We start from the raw sequence: 23,236 nt of genomic DNA, 5'->3' as shown, positions 1-23,236 counted from the left end.
TCTCCTCAGGTCTAAAAAGCTCTTCTCCTCAGGTCTAAAAAGCTCTTCTCCTCAGGTCTAAAAAGCTCTTCTCCTCAGGTCTAAAAAGCTCTTCTCCTCCGGTCCAAAAAGCTCTTCTCCTCCGGTCCAAAAAGCTCTTCTCCTCCGGTCCAAAAAGCTCTTCTCCTCCGGTCCAAAAAGCTCTTCTCCTCAGGTTTAAAAAGCTCTTCTCTGCTTTTTGGACTTGAGAAGATCTCTAGCCCCAATCAATAGTAGAGAAATGCAAAACTGATCTTAGATCAGGGACCACTACTCCAAAATATCACCTAGTCCTTGCCATTCGGGTTCCTTGGGACGTCCAACTCTCACGTCACCCTATTGGAAGTTGACATGTAAAAGGGTTTGAGTAAGAGTTTAGGGTAGGGACGTCCCACGTATCCCTGAGAGCACTAACTATATGACAAGCAGAATCCCGAGCTGAGTTTGTGACAGTCGAGTCTGATAGGCTGGTTGGAGAGAACGCCGCTAGCTGCTATAGCGGAGGATCCGGAAGGAAGGCTCTACGGTCTACCGTAGCTAAGCTACACCACGGATCTACTCTTTTGCGCAATACCGAACTGACAGAGAGAGAGCATTACCATACATTTTTACCGGATACAGTTTCTATTCTGTTGTCGTTAAACCGATTGGAAGACGTGTTGTCTGGTATGTGAATATTTTTTTTTTTACGTGTAAAGGCGATGGTTTTCTGATTTCTCCCCGACACTATAACTAGCCTCATATTAAAGCTGACTTCGTTTTCTGTTTTGCATATCCAGTCATGCGGCATTGCCAAAATGACATTCAATATGTTTATTTCGTGTTTGTCAGAACCTTTTCTGGCGCGTCTGTCTGTTTATATTGTAACAATGTGCGCAGCATTGTAACGTTAACGATATATAGCTTCTCTAAAATGTTAACAGTCAGCCGGACTATATCATTTTATTTACCAAGCAAATTGCTGTGCTTCTGTGCCTTTATGTTGACGTTACGAAAAGCCTGCACTCACCAAACAGTGTAACCTAGTCTGATACTTCATCATATCATTTTACCGACAAAAATACATGTTTGCGAACGCTGGCAGGAAAAATCTGGTTTTGAGGCAATGTAATTCATCATGGATGTCAACTACCTATGACGTCGAGTCAGCTATTGCCCGACTTGTGATAGAATCTCTTTCCATCCCGACTGTATGTTTATTGCTGACCGTCCGATAAGAAAACACCTCTGCGCCGTCATGTGTTTCATTTCCAATCTATTTCACTGTTATTGATCTGCAATGCGGTGGGAGTGGTTTCCAATGTCGAATATCTTTTCTCGGCTACGTTGTTAGCACCCTTAGTATCACAGCACCATATTCTCTACACAATATGGTCGCAGTCTGACTTGACACTTTTTTACCCCCCATTACAAGATGCATAGCTAAGCAATGCTAAGATGGTGTTTTTTGTTTGTTGCCAATGCTTTGCGAAAGGTGCTAGGAAGGCGTCGTGTCAGCATGTTTTCCATCCAATATTGTTAGCTGAAAGAAGGAGGCATCTTAGGTCACGCATCCTGCATTCTCACCCTTGTAGCGTTTGGATGGAAGAGTAGCGAACTCTCTCCCAACGGTATTACTGTCTGCGGGCATAAGAGCGACCTAATGCGGGTAGCATGTCGGTTGATTAAATCAGACACCGTACAGGCTAATTTGTCATATCAGATGTGATATTATGGTACATGTTGAAGTGTACAAGACCTCGGGTAGCATAATATGTTGCTGTTCTAGTAGTCAGTCGGACAATACCGTGACGAGTTGGAGAACCCATCGAGAACAGCAGTAGATACGTCCTGTTACACAGAAGGGAACACGACCTGAAGTGGAAGGGGGTACAGTAACAATATGTCGCGGGTACAGGCTAGCCTAGTCAAGACATTAGATACAACACAGACGTGGACAAACCCCTGCAATGGTCTCCAGTAGCATGTTTGTAGCCTACTGCATCTCATTGGTACAGTACAGTGTAGTAGGACCCATTCGGGAAGTACAATATACAGTAGGGCCTGATATTTTATGAAGGTCTGAAATATCCTAATATCTTCCTGGTAGAGTAGTCAGACATTACATGTGATTTAGAGATTAGCATTCTAGTTAATCCCATCAAGAGGTTTAGTTCATCTGTACTCTATTGAATCTAGTTAATCCATCTTGTTGGCTAGTTGTGTTTTCACAATCTTTGACATTTTATAAAGTACTCGTGGAGTTGTATATTTCTGGTGAATTGTCATCTGTTTTGAGAGAGCGAGAGAGAGAAAAAAACGAAACAAATTTACGGTCGTTTTGTTCATAGAATTCTAGATCTATTTGTGGAGAAGAAGTCAACCAGATGACTTGGAAGTTTCAGAGGTGGCCAAGTTAGGCCGAATTCTCACCATGTTTTAGTATCGCTGGGATATCGTATCCCACAGCCAGTATTATAGCTCTTCCTACAGCCATTATTATAGCTCTTCCTTAGGGATATCATATCCAACAGACAGCATCTAGCCTCCAGCCAGTCATAGTGTTGGGTGCTGTCTGTGTGGAGAGAGGGATGGAGAGAGGGATGGAGAGAGGGATGGAGAGAGGGGTGGAGAGAGGGGTGGAGAGAGGGGTGGAGAGAGGAATGGGAGGGGTGGAGAGAGGAATGGGAGGGGTGGAGAGATGAATGAGAGTGTTGGAGAGAGGGATGAGAGTGGTGGAGAGGAGAGACATGGGGTCCAGCTGTGGATCTGTAGTTCTGGGTAACAGAGCACACACACAGGAGCACAGATGGCATGTCATCCTCACTGTGTGCAGCAGGCCCCTGTCCAACGGTGTGCATTACAAAGCAATTACAAATCAACATTCAATTCCTCCTAGAACACTTTGTACAGAATGCCATGTTGGCTACAGTATGTGACGTCTTGGGTTCTGCTAGTTATTAAGTAAACTGCCTTCAGTGTACATAATACATGTTTTTTCCTACATGTCGTTGTGTTAGTCTGAATTGAAATTGATTAAATGTAGATTTTTTTGTCACTGGCCTACAAACAATACCACATCATGTCAAAGTGGAATAATGCAAAAAAAAAAAAAAAAAAATGTTATGTTTTACAAATTAATTAGAAATGGAAAAACTGAAATGTCTGTAGTCAAGTATTCAACCCCATTGTAAGTTCAGGAGTAAAAACTATGCTTAATAAGATGCATGGACTCACTAGGTGTGCAATAACAGTGTTCAACAAGATTTCTGAATGACTACCTGATCTCTGTACCCCCACACATACAATTATCTGTAAGGTCCCTCAGTCGAGCAGTGAATTTCAAACACAGATTCAACCACAAAGTCCAGGGAGGTTTTCCAATGCCTCGCAAAGAAGGTCACCTATTGGTAGACGGTTAAACGATGTTGTAGTTACTCCACAATACTAACCTAATTGACAGAGTAAAACGAAGGAAAACCCTTTTTTAGGTCTTGCCATAGATTTTCAAGTTGATTTAAGTCAAAACTGTAACTCGCCCACTCAGGAACATTCACTGTTTTCTTGGGGAGAAAGTCCAGTGTACATTTAGTTTGTCATCTCCCAGTGTCTGGTGGAAAGCAGACTGAACCAGGTTTTCCTCGAGGATTTTGCCTGTGCTTAGCTCCATTCCGTTTCTTTTTTTATCGTGAAAAACTCCCCCAGTCCTTAACGATTACAAGCATACCCATAACATGATGCAGCCACCTCTATGCTTGAAAATATGGCGAGTGGGTAGCGTCCTCTGGTTGTTTTATATGGTTTAATCTAACTTCAATCAGAATGGAGAAAGCCTCATTTAAAACCACTTAGAATGTATCTTATGCCACCCTAGGGTTATGTACAACCGATGAAGCAAATATCAAACTATTTATTTTATTTTTCAAAAACATCAAAATACACTCAATGTGAAAAATATTGTGGTATGATATTTTGGTGATATCACCCAGCCCTAATTTAGGATCAATTTAAAGGATCTGGTCATCTTAATGTTTCCTGAATCACTCCAGTCCAACTCTAGCCCTGTAAACACATGTTCTGGAGTCACTCCCAGTCCAACTCTAGCCTTAATAAACACATGTTCTGGAGTCACTCCCAGTCCAACTCTAGCCTTAATAAACACATGTTCTGGAGTCACTCCCAGTCCAACTCTAGCCTTAATAAACACATGTGCTGGAGTCACTCCCGGTCCAACTCTAGCCTTAATAAACACATGTTCTGGAGTCACTCCCGGTCCAACTCTAGCCTTAATAAACACATGTTCTGGAGTCACTCCCAGTCCAACTCTAGCCTTAATAAACACATGTTCTGGAGTCACACCCAGTCCAACTCTAGCCTTAATAAACACATGTTCTGGAGTCACTCCCGGTCCAACTCTAGCCTTAATAAACACATGTTCTGGAGTCACTCCCAGTCCAACTCTAGCCTTAATAAACACATGTTCTGGAGTCACTCCCAGTCCAACTCTAGCCTTAATAAACACATGTTCTGGAGTCACTCCCAGTCCAACTCTAGCCTTAATAAACACATGTTCTGGAGTCACTCCCGGTCCAACTCTAGCCTTAATAAACACATGTTCTGGAGTCACTCCCGGTCCAACTCTAGCCTTAATAAACACATGTTCTGGAGTCACTCCCGGTCCAACTCTAGCCTTAATAAACACATGTTCTGGAGTCACTCCCGGTCCAACTCTAGCCTTAATAAACACATGTTCTGGAGTCACTCCCGGTCCAACTCTAGCCTTAATAAACACATGTTCTGGAGTCACTCCCAGTCCAACTCTAGCCCTGTAAACACATGTTCTGGAGTCACTCCCAGTCCAACTCTAGCCTTAATAAACACATGTTCTGGAGTCACTCCCAGTCCAACTCTAGCCTTAATAAACACATGTTCTGGAGTCACTCCCGGTCCAACTCTAGCCTTAATAAACACATGTTCTGGAGTCACTCCCGGTCCAACTCTAGCCTTAATAAACACATGTTCTGGAGTCACTCCCAGTCCAACTCTAGCCTTAATAAACACATGTTCTGGAGTCACTCCCAGTCCAACTCTAGCCTTAATAAACACATGTTCTGGAGTCACTCCCAGTCCAACTCTAGCCTTAATAAACACATGTTCTGGAGTCACTCCCGGTCCAACTCTAGCCTTAATAAACACATGTTCTGGAGTCACTCCCAGTCCAACTCTAGCCTTAATAAACACATGTTCTGGAGTCACTCCCAGTCCAACTCTAGCCTTAATAAACACATGTTCTGGAGTCACTCCCGGTCCAACTCTAGCCTTAATAAACACATGTTCTGGAGTCACTCCCAGTCCAACTCTAGCCTTAATAAACACATGTTCTGGAGTCACTCCCGGTCCAACTCTAGCCTTAATAAACACATGTTCTGGAGTCACTCCCGGTCCAACTCTAGCCTTAATAAACACATGTTCTGGAGTCACTCCCGGTCCAACTCTAGCCTTAATAAACACATGTTCTGGAGTCACTCCCGGTCCAACTCTAGCCTTAATAAACACATGTTCTGGAGTCACTCCCAGTCCAACTCTAGCCTTAATAAACACATGTTCTGGAGTCACTCCCAGTCCAACTCTAGCCTTAATAAACACATGTTCTGGAGTCACTCCCGGTCCAACTCTAGCCTTAATAAACACATGTTCTGGAGTCACTCCCAGTCCAACTCTAGCCTTAATAAACACATGTTCTGGAGTCACTCCCGGTCCAACTCTAGCCTTAATAAACACATGTTCTGGAGTCACTCCCGGTCCAACTCTAGCCCTGTAAACACATGTTCTGGAGTCACTCCCGGTCCAACTCTAGCCTTAATAAACACATGTTCTGGAGTCACTCCCAGTCCAACTCTAGCCCTGTAAACACATGTTCTGGAGTCACTCCCAGTCCAACTCTAGCCTTAATAAACACATGTTCTGGAGTCACTCCCAGTCCAACTCTAGCCTTAATAAACACATGTTCTGGAGTCACTCCCAGTCCAACTCTAGCCTTAATAAACACATGTTCTGGAGTCACTCCCGGTCCAACTCTAGCCTTAATAAACACATGTTCTGGAGTCACTCCCGGTCCAACTCTAGCCTTAATAAACACATGTTCTGGAGTCACTCCCGGTCCAACTCTAGCCTTAATAAACACATGTTCTGGAGTCACTCCCAGTCCAACTCTAGCCTTAATAAACACATGTTCTGGAGTCACTCCCAGTCCAACTCTAGCCTTAATAAACACATGTTCTGGAGTCACTCCCAGTCCAACTCTAGCCCTGTAAACACATGTTCTGGAGTCACTCCCAGTCCAACTCTAGCCTTAATAAACACATGTTCTGGAGTCACTCCCAGTCCAACTCTAGCCTTAATAAACACATGTTCTGGAGTCACTCCCAGTCCAACTCTAGCCTTAATAAACACATGTTCTGGAGTCACTCCCAGTCCAACTCTAGCCTTAATAAACACATGTTCTGGAGTCACTCCCGGTCCAACTCTAGCCTTAATAAACACATGTTCTGGAGTCACTCCCGGTCCAACTCTAGCCTTAATAAACACATGTTCTGGAGTCACTCCCAGTCCAACTCTACCCTTAATAAACACATGTTCTGGAGTCACTCCCAGTCCAACTCTAGCCTTAATAAACACATGTTCTGGAGTCACTCCCAGTCCAACTCTAGCCTTAATAAACACATGTTCTGGAGTCACTCCCGGTCCAACTCTAGCCTTAATAAACACATGTTCTGGAGTCACTCCCAGTCCAACTCTACCCTTAATAAACACATGTTCTGGAGTCACTCCCAGTCCAACTCTAGCCTTAATAAACACATGTTCTGGAGTCACTCCCAGTCCAACTCTAGCCTTAATAAACACATGTTCTGGAGTCACTCCCAGTCCAACTCTAGCCTTAATAAACACATGTTCTGGAGTCACTCCCAGTCCAACTCTAGCCTTAATAAACACATGTTCTGGAGTCACTCCCAGTCCAACTCTAGCCCTGTAAACACATGTTCTGGAGTCACTCCCAGTCCAACTCTAGCCCTGTAAACACATGTTCTGGAGTCACTCCCAGTCCAACTCTAGCCCTGTAAACACATGTTCTGGAGTCACTCCCGGTCCAACTCTAGCCTTAATAAACACATGTTCTGGAGTCACTCCCAGTCCAACTCTAGCCTTAATAAACACATGTTCTGGAGTCACTCCCGGTCCAACTCTAGCCTTAATAAACACATGTTCTGGAGTCACTCCCAGTCCAACTCTAGCCTTAATAAACACATGTTCTGGAGTCACTCCCAGTCCAACTCTAGCCTTAATAAACACATGTTCTGGAGTCACTCCCAGTCCAACTCTAGCCCTGTAAACACATGTTCTGGAGTCACTCCCGGTCCAACTCTAGCCTTAATAAACACATGTTCTGGAGTCACTCCCGGTCCAACTCTAGCCTTAATAAACACATGTTCTGGAGTCACTCCCAGTCCAACTCTAGCCTTAATAAACACATGTTCTGGAGTCACTCCCGGTCCAACTCTAGCCTTAATAAACACATGTTCTGGAGTCACACCCAGTCCAACTCTAGCCCTGTAAACACATGTTCTGGAGTCACTCCCGGTCCAACTCTAGCCTTAATAAACACATGTTCTGGAGTCACTCCCGGTCCAACTCTAGCCTTAATAAACACATGTTCTGGAGTCACTCCCAGTCCAACTCTAGCCTTAATAAACACATGTTCTGGAGTCACTCCCAGTCCAACTCTAGCCTTAATAAACACATGTTCTGGAGTCACTCCCGGTCCAACTCTAGCCTTAATAAACACATGTTCTGGAGTCACTCCCGGTCCAACTCTAGCCTTAATAAACACATGTTCTGGAGTCACTCCCGGTCCAACTCTAGCCTTAATAAACACATGTTCTGGAGTCACTCCCAGTCCAACTCTAGCCTTAATAAACACATGTTCTGGAGTCACTCCCAGTCCAACTCTAGCCTTAATAAACACATGTTCTGGAGTCACTCCCGGTCCAACTCTAGCCTTAATAAACACATGTTCTGGAGTCACTCCCAGTCCAACTCTAGCCTTAATAAACACATGTTCTGGAGTCACTCCCAGTCCAACTCTAGCCTTAATAAACACATGTTCTGGAGTCACTCCCGGTCCAACTCTAGCCTTAATAAACACATGTTCTGGAGTCACTCCCGGTCCAACTCTAGCCTTAATAAACACATGTTCTGGAGTCACTCCCAGTCCAACTCTAGCCCTGTAAACACATGTTCTGGAGTCACTCCCGGTCCAACTCTAGCCTTAATAAACACATGTTCTGGAGTCACTCCCGGTCCAACTCTAGCCTTAATAAACACATGTTCTGGAGTCACTCCCAGTCCAACTCTAGCCTTAATAAACACATGTTCTGGAGTCACTCCCAGTCCAACTCTAGCCTTAATAAACACATGTTCTGGAGTCACTCCCGGTCCAACTCTAGCCTTAATAAACACATGTTCTGGAGTCACTCCCAGTCCAACTCTAGCCTTAATAAACACATGTTCTGGAGTCACTCCCGGTCCAACTCTAGCCTTAATAAACACATGTTCTGGAGTCACTCCCGGTCCAACTCTAGCCTTAATAAACACGTGTTCTGGAGTCACTCCCAGTCCAACTCTAGCCTTAATAAACACATGTTCTGGAGTCACTCCCGGTCCAACTCTAGCCTTAATAAACACATGTTCTGGAGTCACTCCCAGTCCAACTCTAGCCTTAATAAACACATGTTCTGGAGTCACTCCCAGTCCAACTCTAGCCCTGTAAACACATGTTCTGGAGTCACTCCCGGTCCAACTCTAGCCTTAATAAACACATGTTCTGGAGTCACTCCCGGTCCAACTCTAGCCTTAATAAACACATGTTCTGGAGTCACTCCCGGTCCAACTCTAGCCTTAATAAACACATGTTCTGGAGTCACTCCCAGTCCAACTCTAGCCTTAATAAACACATGTTCTGGAGTCACTCCCGGTCCAACTCTAGCCTTAATAAACACATGTTCTGGAGTCACTCCCAGTCCAACTCTAGCCTTAATAAACACATGTTCTGGAGTCACTCCCGGTCCAACTCTAGCCTTAATAAACACATGTTCTGGAGTCACTCCCAGTCCAACTCTAGCCTTAATAAACACATGTTCTGGAGTCACTCCCGGTCCAACTCTAGCCTTAATAAACACATGTTCTGGAGTCACTCCCAGTCCAACTCTAGCCTTAATAAACACGTGTTCTGGAGTCACTCCCGGTCCAACTCTACCCTTACCCCAGGATAGAAACTGTAAGAATGTCTCCCAAATGGCACCCTATTCCCTACATAGTGCACTACTACCCTATGGGTTCTGGTCAAAAGTAGTGCACTACTACCCTATGGGTTCTGGTCTAAAGTAGTGCACTATGTAGGGAATAGGGTGCCATTTGTTATTCAAGCCTAAAGAAACAAGCTGCTTAAGGCTTTTTACGGGTTTATTTCTGTTCTATGAAAACAAGGCTGGATTTATAACGAAATCAAATCAACATTATCCAAATCCTTTTAAAATAAATAAACTGCTCTCTTCTCCTGAGTGAGTGGGTAGTGTATTGTTGTGGGTTGGCAGAGCCTGGTTTGGGTATCTCGCTGTAATCCTGTTCCCAGCTCAGCTCGCCACGTAAACACACAGCCAAGAGAGAAGGATAGAGCAGGTAGATTCTATCGCTACTGTCTAAGCGACAGTGAAACAACAAAATCCTGTGATCAGTGCGGTTCCCTCCTGTACGACTTGAACTGTCTCTTGTAACGGAGTCATAACAATGACCTCACAGCTGTTCCCCGTTCAGTGTTTTTCTCTATACAGTTACTAAATGTTCCATTTACAACCGTCCGCTATGTATTCAGAGCTTTTGCAGCGTGCCTGTACTTCCCTGAGGTCTTGGCTGTGGAATCCCGGAGACTCTCTCTTACCATGTCTCTGTGGGTAAGAGCCCCTAGCCTGAACCCCTAGATGTGTTAAATCTCTCTCTGTGGGTAAGAGCCCCTAGCCTGAACCCCTAGATGTGTTAAATCTCTCTCTGTGGGTAAGAGCCCCTAGCCTGAACCCCTAGATGTGTTAAATCTCTCTCTGTGGGTAAGAGCCCCTAGCCTGAACCCCTAGATATGTTAAATCTCTCTCTGTGGGTAAGAGCCCCTAGCCTGAACCCCTAGATGTGTTAAATCTCTCTCTGTGGGTAAGAGCCCCTAGCCTGAACCCCTAGATGTGTTAAATCTCTCTCTGTGGGTAAGAGCCCCTAGCCTGAACCCCTAGATATGTTAAATCTCTCTCTGTGGGTAAGAGCCCCTAGCCTGAACCCCTAGATATGTTAAATCTCTCTCTGTGGGTAAGAGCCCCTAGCCTGAACCCCTAGATGTGTTAAATCTCTCTCTGTGGGTAAGAGCCCCTAGCCTGAACCCCTAGATATGTTAAATCTCTCTCTCTGTGGGTAAGAGCCCCTAGCCTGAACCCCTAGATGTGTTAAATCTCTCTCTGTGGGTAAGAGCCCCTAGCCTGAACCCCTAGATGTGTTAAATCTCTCTCTGTGGGTAAGAGCCCCTAGCCTGAACCCCTAGATGTGTTAAATCTCTCTCTGTGGGTAAGAGCCCCTAGCCTGAACCCCTAGATGTGTTAAATCTCTCTCTGTGGGTAAGAGCCCCTAGCCTGAACCCCTAGATATGTTAAATCTCTCTCTGTGGGTAAGAGCCCCTAGCCTGAACCCCTAGATATGCCAGGAGGAAACACTGTCGGACATCCATACTACAAACCTCTAGGTACTCCACATCGTCTACAGAGGCCTGTCAGCCATCCCTAGATAGGTACTCCACATCGTCTACAGAGGCCTGTCAGCCATCCCTAGATAACCAGGATGGTGATCAGAGAGTAGTTGAGAGGTGTTTCTGTTTGACAGATAAACAGTTTGATGTTTCCTTCCCTTGATGTGGTTATGGTTTCCCAGTTGAAAGGTTTGTTACTTGCCCATTGTTAGTGTGTTTCTCTATTCATGCACCTAGTTTAAGTTTTTACCTTTATTTAACTAGGCAAGTCGGTTAAGAACAAATTCTTATTTTCAATGACGGCCTAGGAACGGTGGGTTAACTGCCTTGTTCAGGGGCAGAACGACAGATTTTTACCTTGTCAGCTCGGGGGATTCAATCTTGCAACCTTTCGGTTACTAGTCCAACGCTCTAACCACTAGGCTACCCTGCCGCCTAGTTGATGGGTTAGAGTGACTGTGAGGTAACGTTTTATTTTTTTTATTTAACCTGTTTGGCGTGCAAGCCCGACGTCGGTACACTTATGACAACAGCCAGCTCAAAGTGCAGGGCGCGAAATTCAAAACTTTCACACATTAACAAGTCCAATACAGCATATGAAAGGTACACATCTTGTGAATCAAGCCAACATGTCCGATTTTTAAAATGTTTTACAGGGAAGACACAATATGTAAATCTATTAGCTAACCACGTTAGCAAAAGACACCACTTTTCTTACTCCATCAGTTTTTTACTCCATCAGTAGCTATCACAAATTCGACCAAATAAAGATATAAATAGCCACTAACCAAGAAACAACTTCATCAGATGACAGTCTGATAACATATTTATTGTATAGCATATGTTTTGTTCGAAAAATTTGCATATTTCAGGTATAAATCATAGTTTACATTTCAGCTACAATCAGAAATTGCACCGAAAGCAGCCATAATATTTACAGACACCAACGTCAAATACCTAATTACTCATCATAAAACATTTCTGAAAAATACATAGTGTACAGCAATTGAAAGACAGGCATCTTGTGATTCCAGACAATATTTCCGATTTATTAAATGTTTTACAGCGAAAACAAAATGTAGCGTTATATTAGCGTAGCCACAATAGCCAGAAACACTTGGGCGCCGACGACCAGTTCACATGCACGACAGATATTAGAAATAGCATCATAAAATGTTTCTTACTTTTGGTGATCTTCCGTCAGAATGTTGGACAAGGTGTCCTTTGTCCAGAACATTCGTTGTTTGGATCTGGAACGGCAAATTTCCCTCATCTTTTAGCATGGGCACTTGCCAAGTGGCACGGATCTCTCCAACGTCAACAAAGTCAGAGAACGGAACACGGCAAAACTCCCGAAAAAATTTCAATAATCTGATTAAACTATATTGAAAAAACATACTTTACGATGATATGGTCACATGTATCAAATAAAATCTAAACCGGAGATGTTAGTCGTCCATAACGACAGCTAAACAGAAGGCAAATCCATGTCCCCTTTCGCACGCTCCAGAAACAGGAAATGGACGGTCACGTCATACAAAGAGCTTTAATTCCACCTCAGACCAAGATAAACACGAAATTTCTTCTCTCACCGCCTCTTGACAACCAGGGGAAGGTGTATGAAGTGTACGTAGACTCTTACGTATCATGCCCATGTATAGGCAGGAAGTTGAACAGAGCATCGATTTCTGACATTCCACTTCCTGGTCAGGAAATGTGCTGCAGAATGAGTTCTGTTTCACTCAGAGAAATAATTCAAACGGTTTTAGAAACTAGAGAGTGTTTTCTATCCAATAGTAATAATAATATGCATATTGTACGAGCAAGAATTGAGTACGAGGCCGTTTGAAATGGGCACCATTTAACTGGCTACTCAATACTGCCCCTGCAGCCATAAGAAGTTAATGAAGGACTTTCATGGAGGACTGGCTTGAATTGTGAGGATAACCACAATTTATTTTTACTCATGATCTAAGTCTATTGGTTTTCTAACCCAAAGTTGCAAAGAAAATGTTCTATTTAATAAACACGAGAGCCCAGCAAAATGGATAAAAGTGTGGTGGTATAGCAGGAACAGCAGCATCTAGTGGTCAAAACATGGTACTTTCAAATCAAATCAAATGTTATTTGTCACATACACATGGTTAGCAGATGTTAATGCGAGTGTAGCGAAATGCTTGTGCTTCTAGTTCCGACAATGCAGTAATAACCAACGAGTAATTTAACCTAACAATTCCACAACTACTACCTTATACACACAAGTGTAAAGGGATAAAGAATATGTACATAAAGATATATGAATGAGTGATGGTACAGAACGGCATAGGCAAGATGCAGTAGATGGTATAGAGTACAGTATATACATATGAGATGAGTAATGTAGGGTATGTAAACATAAAAGTGCATAGTTTAAAGTGGCTAGTGATACATGTATTACATAAAGATGGCAAGATGCAGTAGATGATATAGAGTACAGTATATACATATACATTATATTAAGTGGCATTATTTAAAGTGGCTAGTGATACATTTTTGATCAATTTCCATTATTAAAGTGAGCTGGAGTTGAGTCAGTATGTTGGCAGCAGCCACTCGATGTTAGTGGTGGCTGTTTAACAGTATGATGGCCTTGAGATAGAAGCTGTTTTTCAGTCTCTCGTTCCCAGCTTTGATGCACGTGTACTGACCTCACCTTCTGGATGATAGCGGGGTGAACAGGCAGTGGCTCGGGTGGTTGTTGTCCTTGATGATCTTTATGGCCTTCCTGTGACATCGGGTGGTGTAGGTGTCCTGGAGGGCAGGTAGTTTGCCCCCGGTGATGCGTTGTGCAGACCTCACTACCCTCTGGAGAACCTTACGGTTGTGGGCAGAGCAGTTGCCGTACCAGGCGGTGATACAGCCCGACAGGATGCTCTCGATTGGGCATCTGTAGAAGTTTGTGAGTGCTTTTGGTGACAAGCCGAATTTCTTCAGCCTCCTGAGGTTGAAGAGGCGCTGCTGCGCCTTCTTCACCACGCTGTCTGTGTGGGTGGACCAATTCAGTTTGTCCGTGATGTGTATGCCGAGGAACTTAAAACTTACTACCCTCTCACACTACTTTATGGTGAATAATGCAAGCAACAGAAAAAATATGAAATATTCACAGGGAATACATAGTATGGAGAAGCAATACTCCAATCCGCAGCATCATACTACTTGTCAAACGTAGAGAACTTATACTTTATTCTGGTTGTTGGGGTGGGATTGGCGGGGTCCGTGGGCAGCTTTTTATTTTTAGGGGGTGGGATTCCTCATGTCTTACTCATTGGTAGGAAATAGTTTAGTCCAAATCGGATGTTGAGTACTATATTTATTGAATATTATATGAATCCTATAAATTAAAATGGCCAATTTGGGTACAATCAATTAGCCTACTTTCTCAAAGAACATTTTATTTAAACAAAATAATGTTTTCAGGAATGCCAATCTTACCTGTTTCTAACGACAAAAACTGTTCTATCCATCTGAGACGGTGGGTATCATGGCTTGCTGAAATGACATGGAACGACTCATAGTTGACTCATCTAAATCCTCTCCTCCTCCTATCTCTCGGTCTTTCTCTCTCCTCCTCTTTCTGTCTGTTCCAGTGTGATTCGCCATGACGACTGAATCAGGAGCAGACTCTGAGCCTAAGCAGCAGCAGGAGAAAGGAGGGAAGGAGAAAGGAGGGAAGGAGAAAGGAGGGAAGGAGAAAAAGGCGAAGGCAGCAGAACACTTCCCAGCCGCCGCTGGACACAGCACACCTGCCAAGAATAACCAGGTGAGACATCCTCGCTAATGATTTTTTAATTCACTTGACAGTACAGTATATTAGGGGGTCACAGTGCTGAGCAGGTCGTTTTCAGTCACCTGACAGTACAGTATATTAGGGGGTCACAGTGCTGAGCAGGTCGTTTTCAGTCACCTGACAGTACAGTATATTAGGGGGTCACAGTGCTGAGCAGGTCGTTTTCAGTCACCTGACAGTACAGTCTGACATGTACATATGACAATAGGAAAGCTCTGAATCATGGCTTGAAAAATTAGACTCGTGTGAGACATTGGGGATCATTTTCAGCTACTGTGTACAATATGGTCTTTATATCTATTATATTAGTTTGACAGCTGTGATTCACAACTGGTCGTTTTCAGCTGCGTTCACTGACGGGGGGTTAAATATCTCCCACAGTGCTTCAGATTTATACCTGCTGCGTTCACTGACGGGGGGTTAAATATCTCCCACAGTGCTTCAGATTTATACCTGCTGCGTTCACTGACGGGGGGTTAAATATCTCCCACAGTGCTTCAGATTTATACCTGCTGCCTTCACTGACGGGGGGTTAAATATCTCCCACAGTGCTTCAGATTTATACCTGCTGCCTTCACTGACGGGGGGTTAAATATCTCCCACAGTGCTTCAGATTTATACCTGCTGCGTTCACTGACAGGGGGTTAAATATCTCCCACAGTGCTTCAGATTTATACCTGCTGCCTTCACTGACGGGGGGTTAAATATCTCCCACAGTGCTTCAGATTTATACCTGCTGCCTTCACTGACGGGGGGTTAAATATCTCCCACAGTGCTTCAGATTTATACCTGCTGCGTTCACTGACGGGGGGTTAAATATCTCCCACAGTGCTTCAGATTTATACCTGCTGCGTTCACTGACGGGGGGTTAAATATCTCCCACAGTGCTTCAGATTTATACCTGCTGCGTCCACTGACGAGGGGTTAAATATCTCCCACAGTGCTTCAGATTTATACCTGCTGCGTCCACTGACGGGGGGTTAAATATCTCCCACAGTGCTTCAGATTTTATACCAGCTGCGTTCACTGACGGGGGGTTAAATAACTCCCACAGTGCTTCAGATTTATACCTGCTGCGTCCACTGACAGCACAGTTTGATGTCATGGTTTGAGAACCGAGAGGCACATATATACTCTGCACAGTGGGTGTGTACCCTGGTCGTATATACTCTGTACAGTGCGTGTACCCTGGTCGTATATACTCTGTACAGTGCGTGTACCCTGGTCGTATATACTCTGTACAGTGCGTGTACCCTGGTCGTATATACTCTGTACAGTGCGTGTACCCTGGTCGTATATTAACTCTGTACAGTGTGTGTACCCTGGTCGTATATATACTCTGTACAGTGCGTGTGTACCCTGGTCGTATATATACTCTGTACAGTGGGTGTACCCTGGTCGTATATACTCTGTACAGTGTGTGTACCCTGGTCGTATATATACTCTGTACAGTGTGTGTACCCTGGTCGTATATATACTCTGTACAGTGTGTGTACCCTGGTCGTATATATACTCTGTACAGTGTGTGTACCCTGGTCGTATATATACTCTGTATAGTGTGTGTACCCTGGTCGTATATATACTCTGTACAGTGTGTGTACCCTGGTCGTATATATGCTCTGTACAGTGTGTACCCAAACTGTTGCATATACCCTTACACAATTTCACCTGATTAATATTGCCTGTACCCTGATGAAGACAGCTTGCCTGTCGAAACGTTGGTAAATTAAATATTTTTGCATCTGAGCTCCTAGAGTGTGCGGCTCTCCTTTATTTTTAAGTTTTCTACTCCGCTAGCCAGCACCTCGCCTAAATAGGTGTGCGTTTCTTTTTCTTCTAATATTGCCTGCTAACCTGGATTTCCTTTTGCTAAATATGCAGGTTTAAAAATATATACTTCTGTGTATTGATTTTAAGAAAGGCATTGATGGTTAGGTACACATTGGAGCAATGACAGTCCTTTTTCGCGGATGCGCACCGCATCGATTATATGCAACGCAGGACACGCTATTTATTTACACGAGGTTTAGGGTTTAGTGAATGATTTGTCCCAAATACAATGCTTTTAGTTTTAGAAATATTTAGGACTAATTTATTCATTCCCACCCATTCTGAAACTAACTGCAGCTCTTTGCAACATTTAAGTCATTTCAGTCGCTGTAGTAGCTGATGTGTATAGTATTGAGTCATCTGCATACATAGAAACACTGGCTTTACTCAAAACCAGTGGCATGTCATTTGTAAAGATTGAAAAAAGTAAGGGGCCTAGACAGCTGCCCTGGGGAATTCCTGATTCTAACTGGATTATATTTGAGAGGCTTCCATTGAAGAACACCCTCTGTGTTCTGTTAGACAGGTACATCTTTATCCACAATATAGCAGGGGGTGTAAAGCCATAACACATACGTTTTTCCAGCAGCAGACTATGGTCGATAATGTCAAAAGCCACACTGAAGTCTAACAAAACAGCCCCCACAATATTTTTATCATACATTTCTCTCAGCCAATCAGTCATTTGTGTAAGTGCTGTGCTTGTTGAATGTCCTTCCCTATAAGCGTGCTGAAATTCTGTTGTAAATTGGTTTACTGTAAAACAAATTGTGAGTTGGAAGTGTCTTGTCAGTGAGGTGGAAAATTAAGATTTCTTGCGAGGACAAGAAAACGAAGGAAAGTCGTTTTTGGGGATAGAACTGATAAAACATGGTGGATTATTTTCCTCTGCCTATTTAATGACTGAACACTGTCATTCTGTTTCTTATCTGTCATTGACATACCAACAACACGTACTAAACAGACACTTACTCACCTAGCCTCTTTAAGATGGATGCGCTAATAACTAATGGTTACATTCTGGATAAGAGTGTCTGCTTAAATGACAAAAATGTACACGTAAAATGTAGACAACTGGCTCCTAATGAAAGCCTTCGATCGCTAAACCCTGTCGGTGTTTCCTTTCTCTAGTTTGAGGAGGACCTGTCGTCAACCAGGTCGTCAACCAGTCGCCTGTCAATCAAGTCTCCACTGAGGGGAGTCAAGAAGCTGAAGAACATGCAGTGTAAAATCACCCTGCTAGATGGCTCCGACTACACCATGACGGTGGATGTGAGTACAGGGGGATGAGGAAGAGGAGGAGGAGGAGGAGGGAGGAGGTTGCTACTATCTGCCATCTGTCCAGGGTGGATGTGTTGGACGAAATTCTAATAGCTCATTTCAGATTTGATCGCTCTCTCTCGCTCAAATTAGACCGATAAGATGTATGAAATTACTTTTCTGCCATCAAATTCCAGAGAAACTATCATCTCAAATGACATGCAGCAACTTAGCTTCCAGTTGTGTCAGATGTATTTAGTATAGAGTTGTGTGTGTAGACAGGCGAGGAGAAGCTTCAACATGCCAAGGACTTCAACGTTCCTTCCACCCAAACAAACACCCAAATCTCCTTTAGCCAGATAGAGGATAGAGCCCCATTGGGGGGGGGGGGGGGGGGGGGGGGTAGATTAGCACTATGTTTGGGTGGGGGCTTTGGAACAGGACAGGTTTGTGTAGAGGGGATTAGGAACGGTTGTGTGTTTTGGGGTTTAAGAGGATCAGTGTCTCATACTCACTGTTCTCTGTGTGAGTCACTCCCAATCCTACTTTACCCTCCTGCTGTGGACGACCGGCACTTCTGAACAACGTCTCATCTGGACGGCGTTTAGACGTACAGGGATTGGTGTATGAGCTAGTACCTGGATGGGTACAGTCATTTATATGGAGTTATACCCGGATGGGTACAGTTATTTATATGGAGTTATACCCGGATGGGTACAGTCATTTATATGGAGTTATACCTGGATGGTTACAGTCATTTATATTGAGTTATACCTGGATGGTTACAGTCATTTATATTGAGTTATACCTGGATGGGTACAGTCATTTATATTGAGTTATACCCGGATGGGTACAGTCATTTTATATGGAGTTATACCCGGATGGGTACAGTCATTTTATATGGAGTTATACCCGGATGGGTACAGTCATTTATATTGAGTTATACCCGGATGGGTACAGTCATTTATATTGAGTTATACCTGGATGGGTACAGTCATTTATATGGAGTTATACCTGGATGGGTACAGTCATTTATATTGAGTTATACCTGGATGGGTACAGTCATTTATATGGAGTTATACCCGGATGGGTACAGTCATTTATATGGAGTTATACCCGGATGGGTACAGTCATTTATATGGAGTTATACCTGGATGGTTACAGTCATTTATATTGAGTTATACCTGGATGGTTACAGTCATTTATATTGAGTTATACCTGGATGGGTACAGTCATTTATATTGAGTTATACCCGGATGGTTACAGTCATTTATATTGAGTTATACCTGGATGGGTACAGTCATTTATATTGAGTTATACCCGGATGGGTACAGTCATTTATATTGAGTTATACCTGGATGGTTACAGTCATTTATATTGAGTTATACCTGGATGGGTACAGTCATTTATATTGAGTTATACCTGGATGGGTACAGTCATTTATATTGAGTTATACCCGGATGGGTACAGTCATTTTATATGGAGTTATACCCGGATGGGTACAGTCATTTATATGGAGTTATACCTGGATGGTTACAGTCATTTATATTGAGTTATACCTGGATGGTTACAGTCATTTATATTGAGTTATACCTGGATGGGTACAGTCATTTATATTGAGTTATACCCGGATGGGTACAGTCATTTTATATGGAGTTATACCCGGATGGGTACAGTCATTTATATTGAGTTATACCTGGATGGTTACAGTCATTTATATTGAGTTATACCTGGATGGGTACAGTCATTTATATTGAGTTATACCCGGATGGGTACAGTCATTTTATATGGAGTTATACCCGGATGGGTACAGTCATTTATATTGAGTTATACCCGGATGGGTACAGTCATTTATATTGAGTTATACCCGGATGGGTACAGTCATTTATATTGAGTTATACCTGGATGGGTACAGTCATTTATATGGAGTTATACCTGGATGGGTACAGTCATTTATATTGAGTTATACCCGGATGGGTACAGTCATTTATATTGAGTTATACCCGGATGGGTACAGTCATTTATATGGAGTTATACCCGGATGGGTACAGTCATTTATATGGAGTTATACCCGGATGGGTACAGTCATTTATATTGAGTTATACCCGGATGGGTACAGTCATTTATATTGAGTTATACCTGGATGGGTACAGTCATTTATATTGAGTTATACCCGGATGGGTACAGTCATTTATATTGAGTTATACCCGGATGGGTACAGTCATTTATATTGAGTTATACCTGGATGGGTACAGTCATTTATATGGAGTTATACCTGGATGGGTACAGTCATTTATATGGAGTTATACCTGGATGGGTACAGTCATTTATATGGAGTTATACCCGGATGGGTACAGTCATTTTATATGGAGTTATACCCGGATGGGTACAGTCATTTATATTGAGTTATACCCGGATGGGTACAGTCATTTATATTGAGTTATACCTGGATGGGTACAGTCATTTATATGGAGTTATACCTGGATGGGTACAGTCATTTATATGGAGTTATACCCGGATGGGTACAGTCATTTATATTGAGTTATACCCGGATGGGTACAGTCATTTATATGGAGTTATACCCGGATGGGTACAGTCATTTATATGGAGTTATACCCGGATGGGTACAGTCATTTATATTGAGTTATACCCGGATGGGTACAGTCATTTATATTGAGTTATACCTGGATGGGTACAGTCATTTATATTGAGTTATACCCGGATGGGTACAGTCATTTATATTGAGTTATACCCGGATGGGTACAGTCATTTATATTGAGTTATACCCGGATGGGTACAGTGAGGGAAGGTGTGTGAGAGAGAGAGACGACCACAGGAGCCCAGCCTTCCAATCAACTAGTCCAACTGGTACCACTTTTACACTGTGAGACATTGTACAACAAGACGTCATAGTCAGAACACAATCAGAATGATTGAGAGGTGTTTCACACAGGGAAGACGTTTCTATGACTCCCTGCGGTGTGGTCTGTGGCTGGGTCATGTATTAGTGTATCGGCCTCCCCTGTACGAGAGAAGACCTTGAGGAGGGGAGAGAGCCTCCCGAGGGAGTACCATTTCTGCATTATATGTTATTAACCTACGATATTGGATAGTAAATGAATGTACTGAAATTATATTTTGTTTTTCCCAGAAGCATATGATCAACATATTTTACAAGAGGTGTGTAGTTCATTACATCCACTGAAGACAGACACAAGCTTCAGAATAATATAATCAATATTTTATTCAAAAAAAGAGAAGAAAAAAAATCACAATAATATGCATTTGCTACTTTGTATTATTTCACGTTCTGTTGCTGCTGGAACATCATGATTGGTTGTAGCTATATATATATATATATATATATATATATATATATATATTGATGATACTGCTCTGGTGAATTTTACCTTAGGTACAGATCTAGGATCAGCTTAGATCAGCTTTTGGGGACCGAGTGGCGCAGCGGTCTAAGGCACTGCATCGCAGTGTTGGGAGGCGTCACTACAGACCCGGGTTCGATCCCGGGTCTGTATCACAACCGGCTGTAAATCGGGAGTCCCAGCGTCGTCCGGGTTTGAGAGAAAGGTTTGGCTAGGGGGTAGGCCGTCATTGTAAATAATATATATTTTTTCTTAAATTGACTTGCTTAGTACAATAAAGTTTCAATTCAAAATTAGATCTCCTCCCCTAATCTCAACCTGAGCCATAGTAGGAAAAATGCAAAACTGATCCAAGATCAGTGTCTAGGAGCAACTTTACACCAATGATACTGGTAAGATACTATTACAGCTGCTGAGACGTTCACCTGATTGACTTGACAGATCAAATATTTGTCTTTGGATGAGTCACAAATATAACCCTATCCCCTTTATAGTGCATCCCATATGGCTCTGGTCTAAAGTAGTGCACTATATAGGGGATAGGGTGCTATTTCAGACCAAAATATGTTTCCTCTGGACAGAGCAGTCCTGTTAGTTTGAGTCCTGGGCCTTTCAGTCAGTCACACACAGCATTGTGGGAACTGTAGTCCAGCCATTAATTAATACAGAGGAGAATGTATACCATTTGTGTCCGTTTTGCAGATAGATCACAACAATACAAGTCCGTGAAACCCCCCATCGAGACAGTGTTTTTAAAACAGACTGTCATTGTCTCAAACATAGCCTGGGTACAACTCTGTAAACCTCCATATAGACAGTGTTTTTAAAACAGACTGTCATTGTCTCAAAATATAGCCTGGGTGCCAGTCGGATAGTGCCATCATGCCATCTCCATGTCGCTCAATGGGTGATAAAGAGTTGGCACGAGGACAAACCCGATCTGGGACACAGGCTATTTGAAATATGCTGCAATGTTTGAATAAAGAATACTGACAAAATGTTCAGACAAAATACAAAACAACATGAATAAAATAATTTGTTGCTGAATATAGACGATATAATCTGCCTTTTGTTTGCAGTTGCTGTTGCCCAGGACAACACGTATAAATGTACAGGGCTTTGTCGTAAAAGTTGATTTAAATGTATTTCTATCTGAGCCGATGGGAGTGGAGTGAGGCGGCATTGAGGTCTACCATCTACTAAGTCATTAGAATAATATTGTGTGCTCTAATATGTCACAGAAAGCCTACAGCAGTTGAACTTTTTTTTTCTTCACGGAGTGACGGATTTTCATTTCATAAATAAAATAAAACAACACTGACCCCCCCCCCCCCCCCCAAAAAAAGACTGTTTATAATATAATCTTAAATAGATAGCAAGGCGGTGAATGGAATCAACCATTTTGCATGTTGTAGAGCTCAGCGAGAGTTCAAGTGATAAAATAACCTGTTTGTTTATTATCTCACAGTAAATCTTGATAATTATTATTATTTTATAATAATTGCGTCATTCTGCTCATGCAAATATACATTTTTTTTTTATAACGACGGATGGGACTGACGATAGGCATAAATCTTAACTACCTCATTTTGACTTTTAATCTCCCATTGACATCACGATTTAGGCAGTGAAGCCAAGTTTAAGCACATGGAACTCAGATTAGGATCGGGACCATAGAGAACGCCGAGCTTAGAACTAGAATCTATTATGCCATCATTGACTTGAACGGGGAAGCCCGCTCTATAGATTGTATTTCTATAGAGCAGACTGTCTGTGGAACAATAGGCTGGCTGTCTCTACCGTAGTTTTTAGCAGGCCCAGCAGGCAGCACAGTAATGTAATGAAGTCCATCATGACGTTGGGAGTTGGATGCTGGAGCTTTGAGGGGAGTCCTTCCACCAGGGGATTTAAACTCTGTCCTGGGCTTTACTCCTAAAAGAGAATGAACGTTGGTTAGTGAAATTCCACTCATTTGGAACAACATAAGGAAACAGCTATGGAGGCAGATGTCGTCAGTCATGTAAATGACAGTGAACACATAACACAGAGCAGGATATTGGAAATGCAAGGCATACACAGATCATTTTAGGTCCTTTCTTGGCT

The 23,236-nt window shown here is 42.9% G+C and overlaps 2 protein-coding genes across 2 annotated transcripts in view; one reads left to right on the top strand and one right to left on the bottom strand.

The window, feature by feature from the left end:
* Positions 1 to 484: 484 nt before the first annotated feature.
* Positions 485 to 17,780, top strand: LOC120019916 (band 4.1-like protein 3). The gene is made up of 3 exons (XM_038963326.1): positions 485 to 684; positions 14,461 to 14,633; positions 17,622 to 17,780. Exons 2-3 carry the CDS (start codon positions 14,472 to 14,474, stop codon positions 17,778 to 17,780), a joined length of 321 nt encoding a protein of 106 aa, XP_038819254.1. The 5' UTR covers positions 485 to 684; positions 14,461 to 14,471.
* Positions 17,781 to 21,289: 3,509 nt separating this feature from the next.
* LOC120019915 (band 4.1-like protein 3) overlaps positions 21,290 to 23,236 on the bottom strand; it is a 43,321-nt gene continuing 41,374 nt past the window's right edge. The window contains exon 15 of the mRNA XM_038963325.1: positions 21,290 to 23,065. The gene's annotated coding sequence lies outside the window, so the exon portion shown is untranslated. The remainder of the gene's footprint in view (positions 23,066 to 23,236) is intronic.

The sequence above is a fragment of the Salvelinus namaycush genome, chromosome 25 (genome assembly GCF_016432855.1).
Source record: "Salvelinus namaycush isolate Seneca chromosome 25, SaNama_1.0, whole genome shotgun sequence".
In the NCBI taxonomy this organism is placed as follows: domain Eukaryota; kingdom Metazoa; phylum Chordata; class Actinopteri; order Salmoniformes; family Salmonidae; genus Salvelinus; species Salvelinus namaycush.
The sequence above is the reverse complement of the archived record's forward strand: the minus strand, read 5'-3'. Positions and strand labels throughout refer to the sequence as shown.

What these genes read in the sequence shown, in the direction of transcription:
- LOC120019916 (XM_038963326.1), top strand. Translation starts at nt 14,472, where the DNA reads ATGACGACTGAATCAGGAGCAGACTCTGAGCCTAAGCAGCAGCAGGAG. An exon ending in CACCTGCCAAGAATAACCAG is followed by an intron (nt 14,634 to 17,621) that starts GTGAGACATCCT and finishes TCCTTTCTCTAG; the next exon opens with TTTGAGGAGGACCTGTCGTC.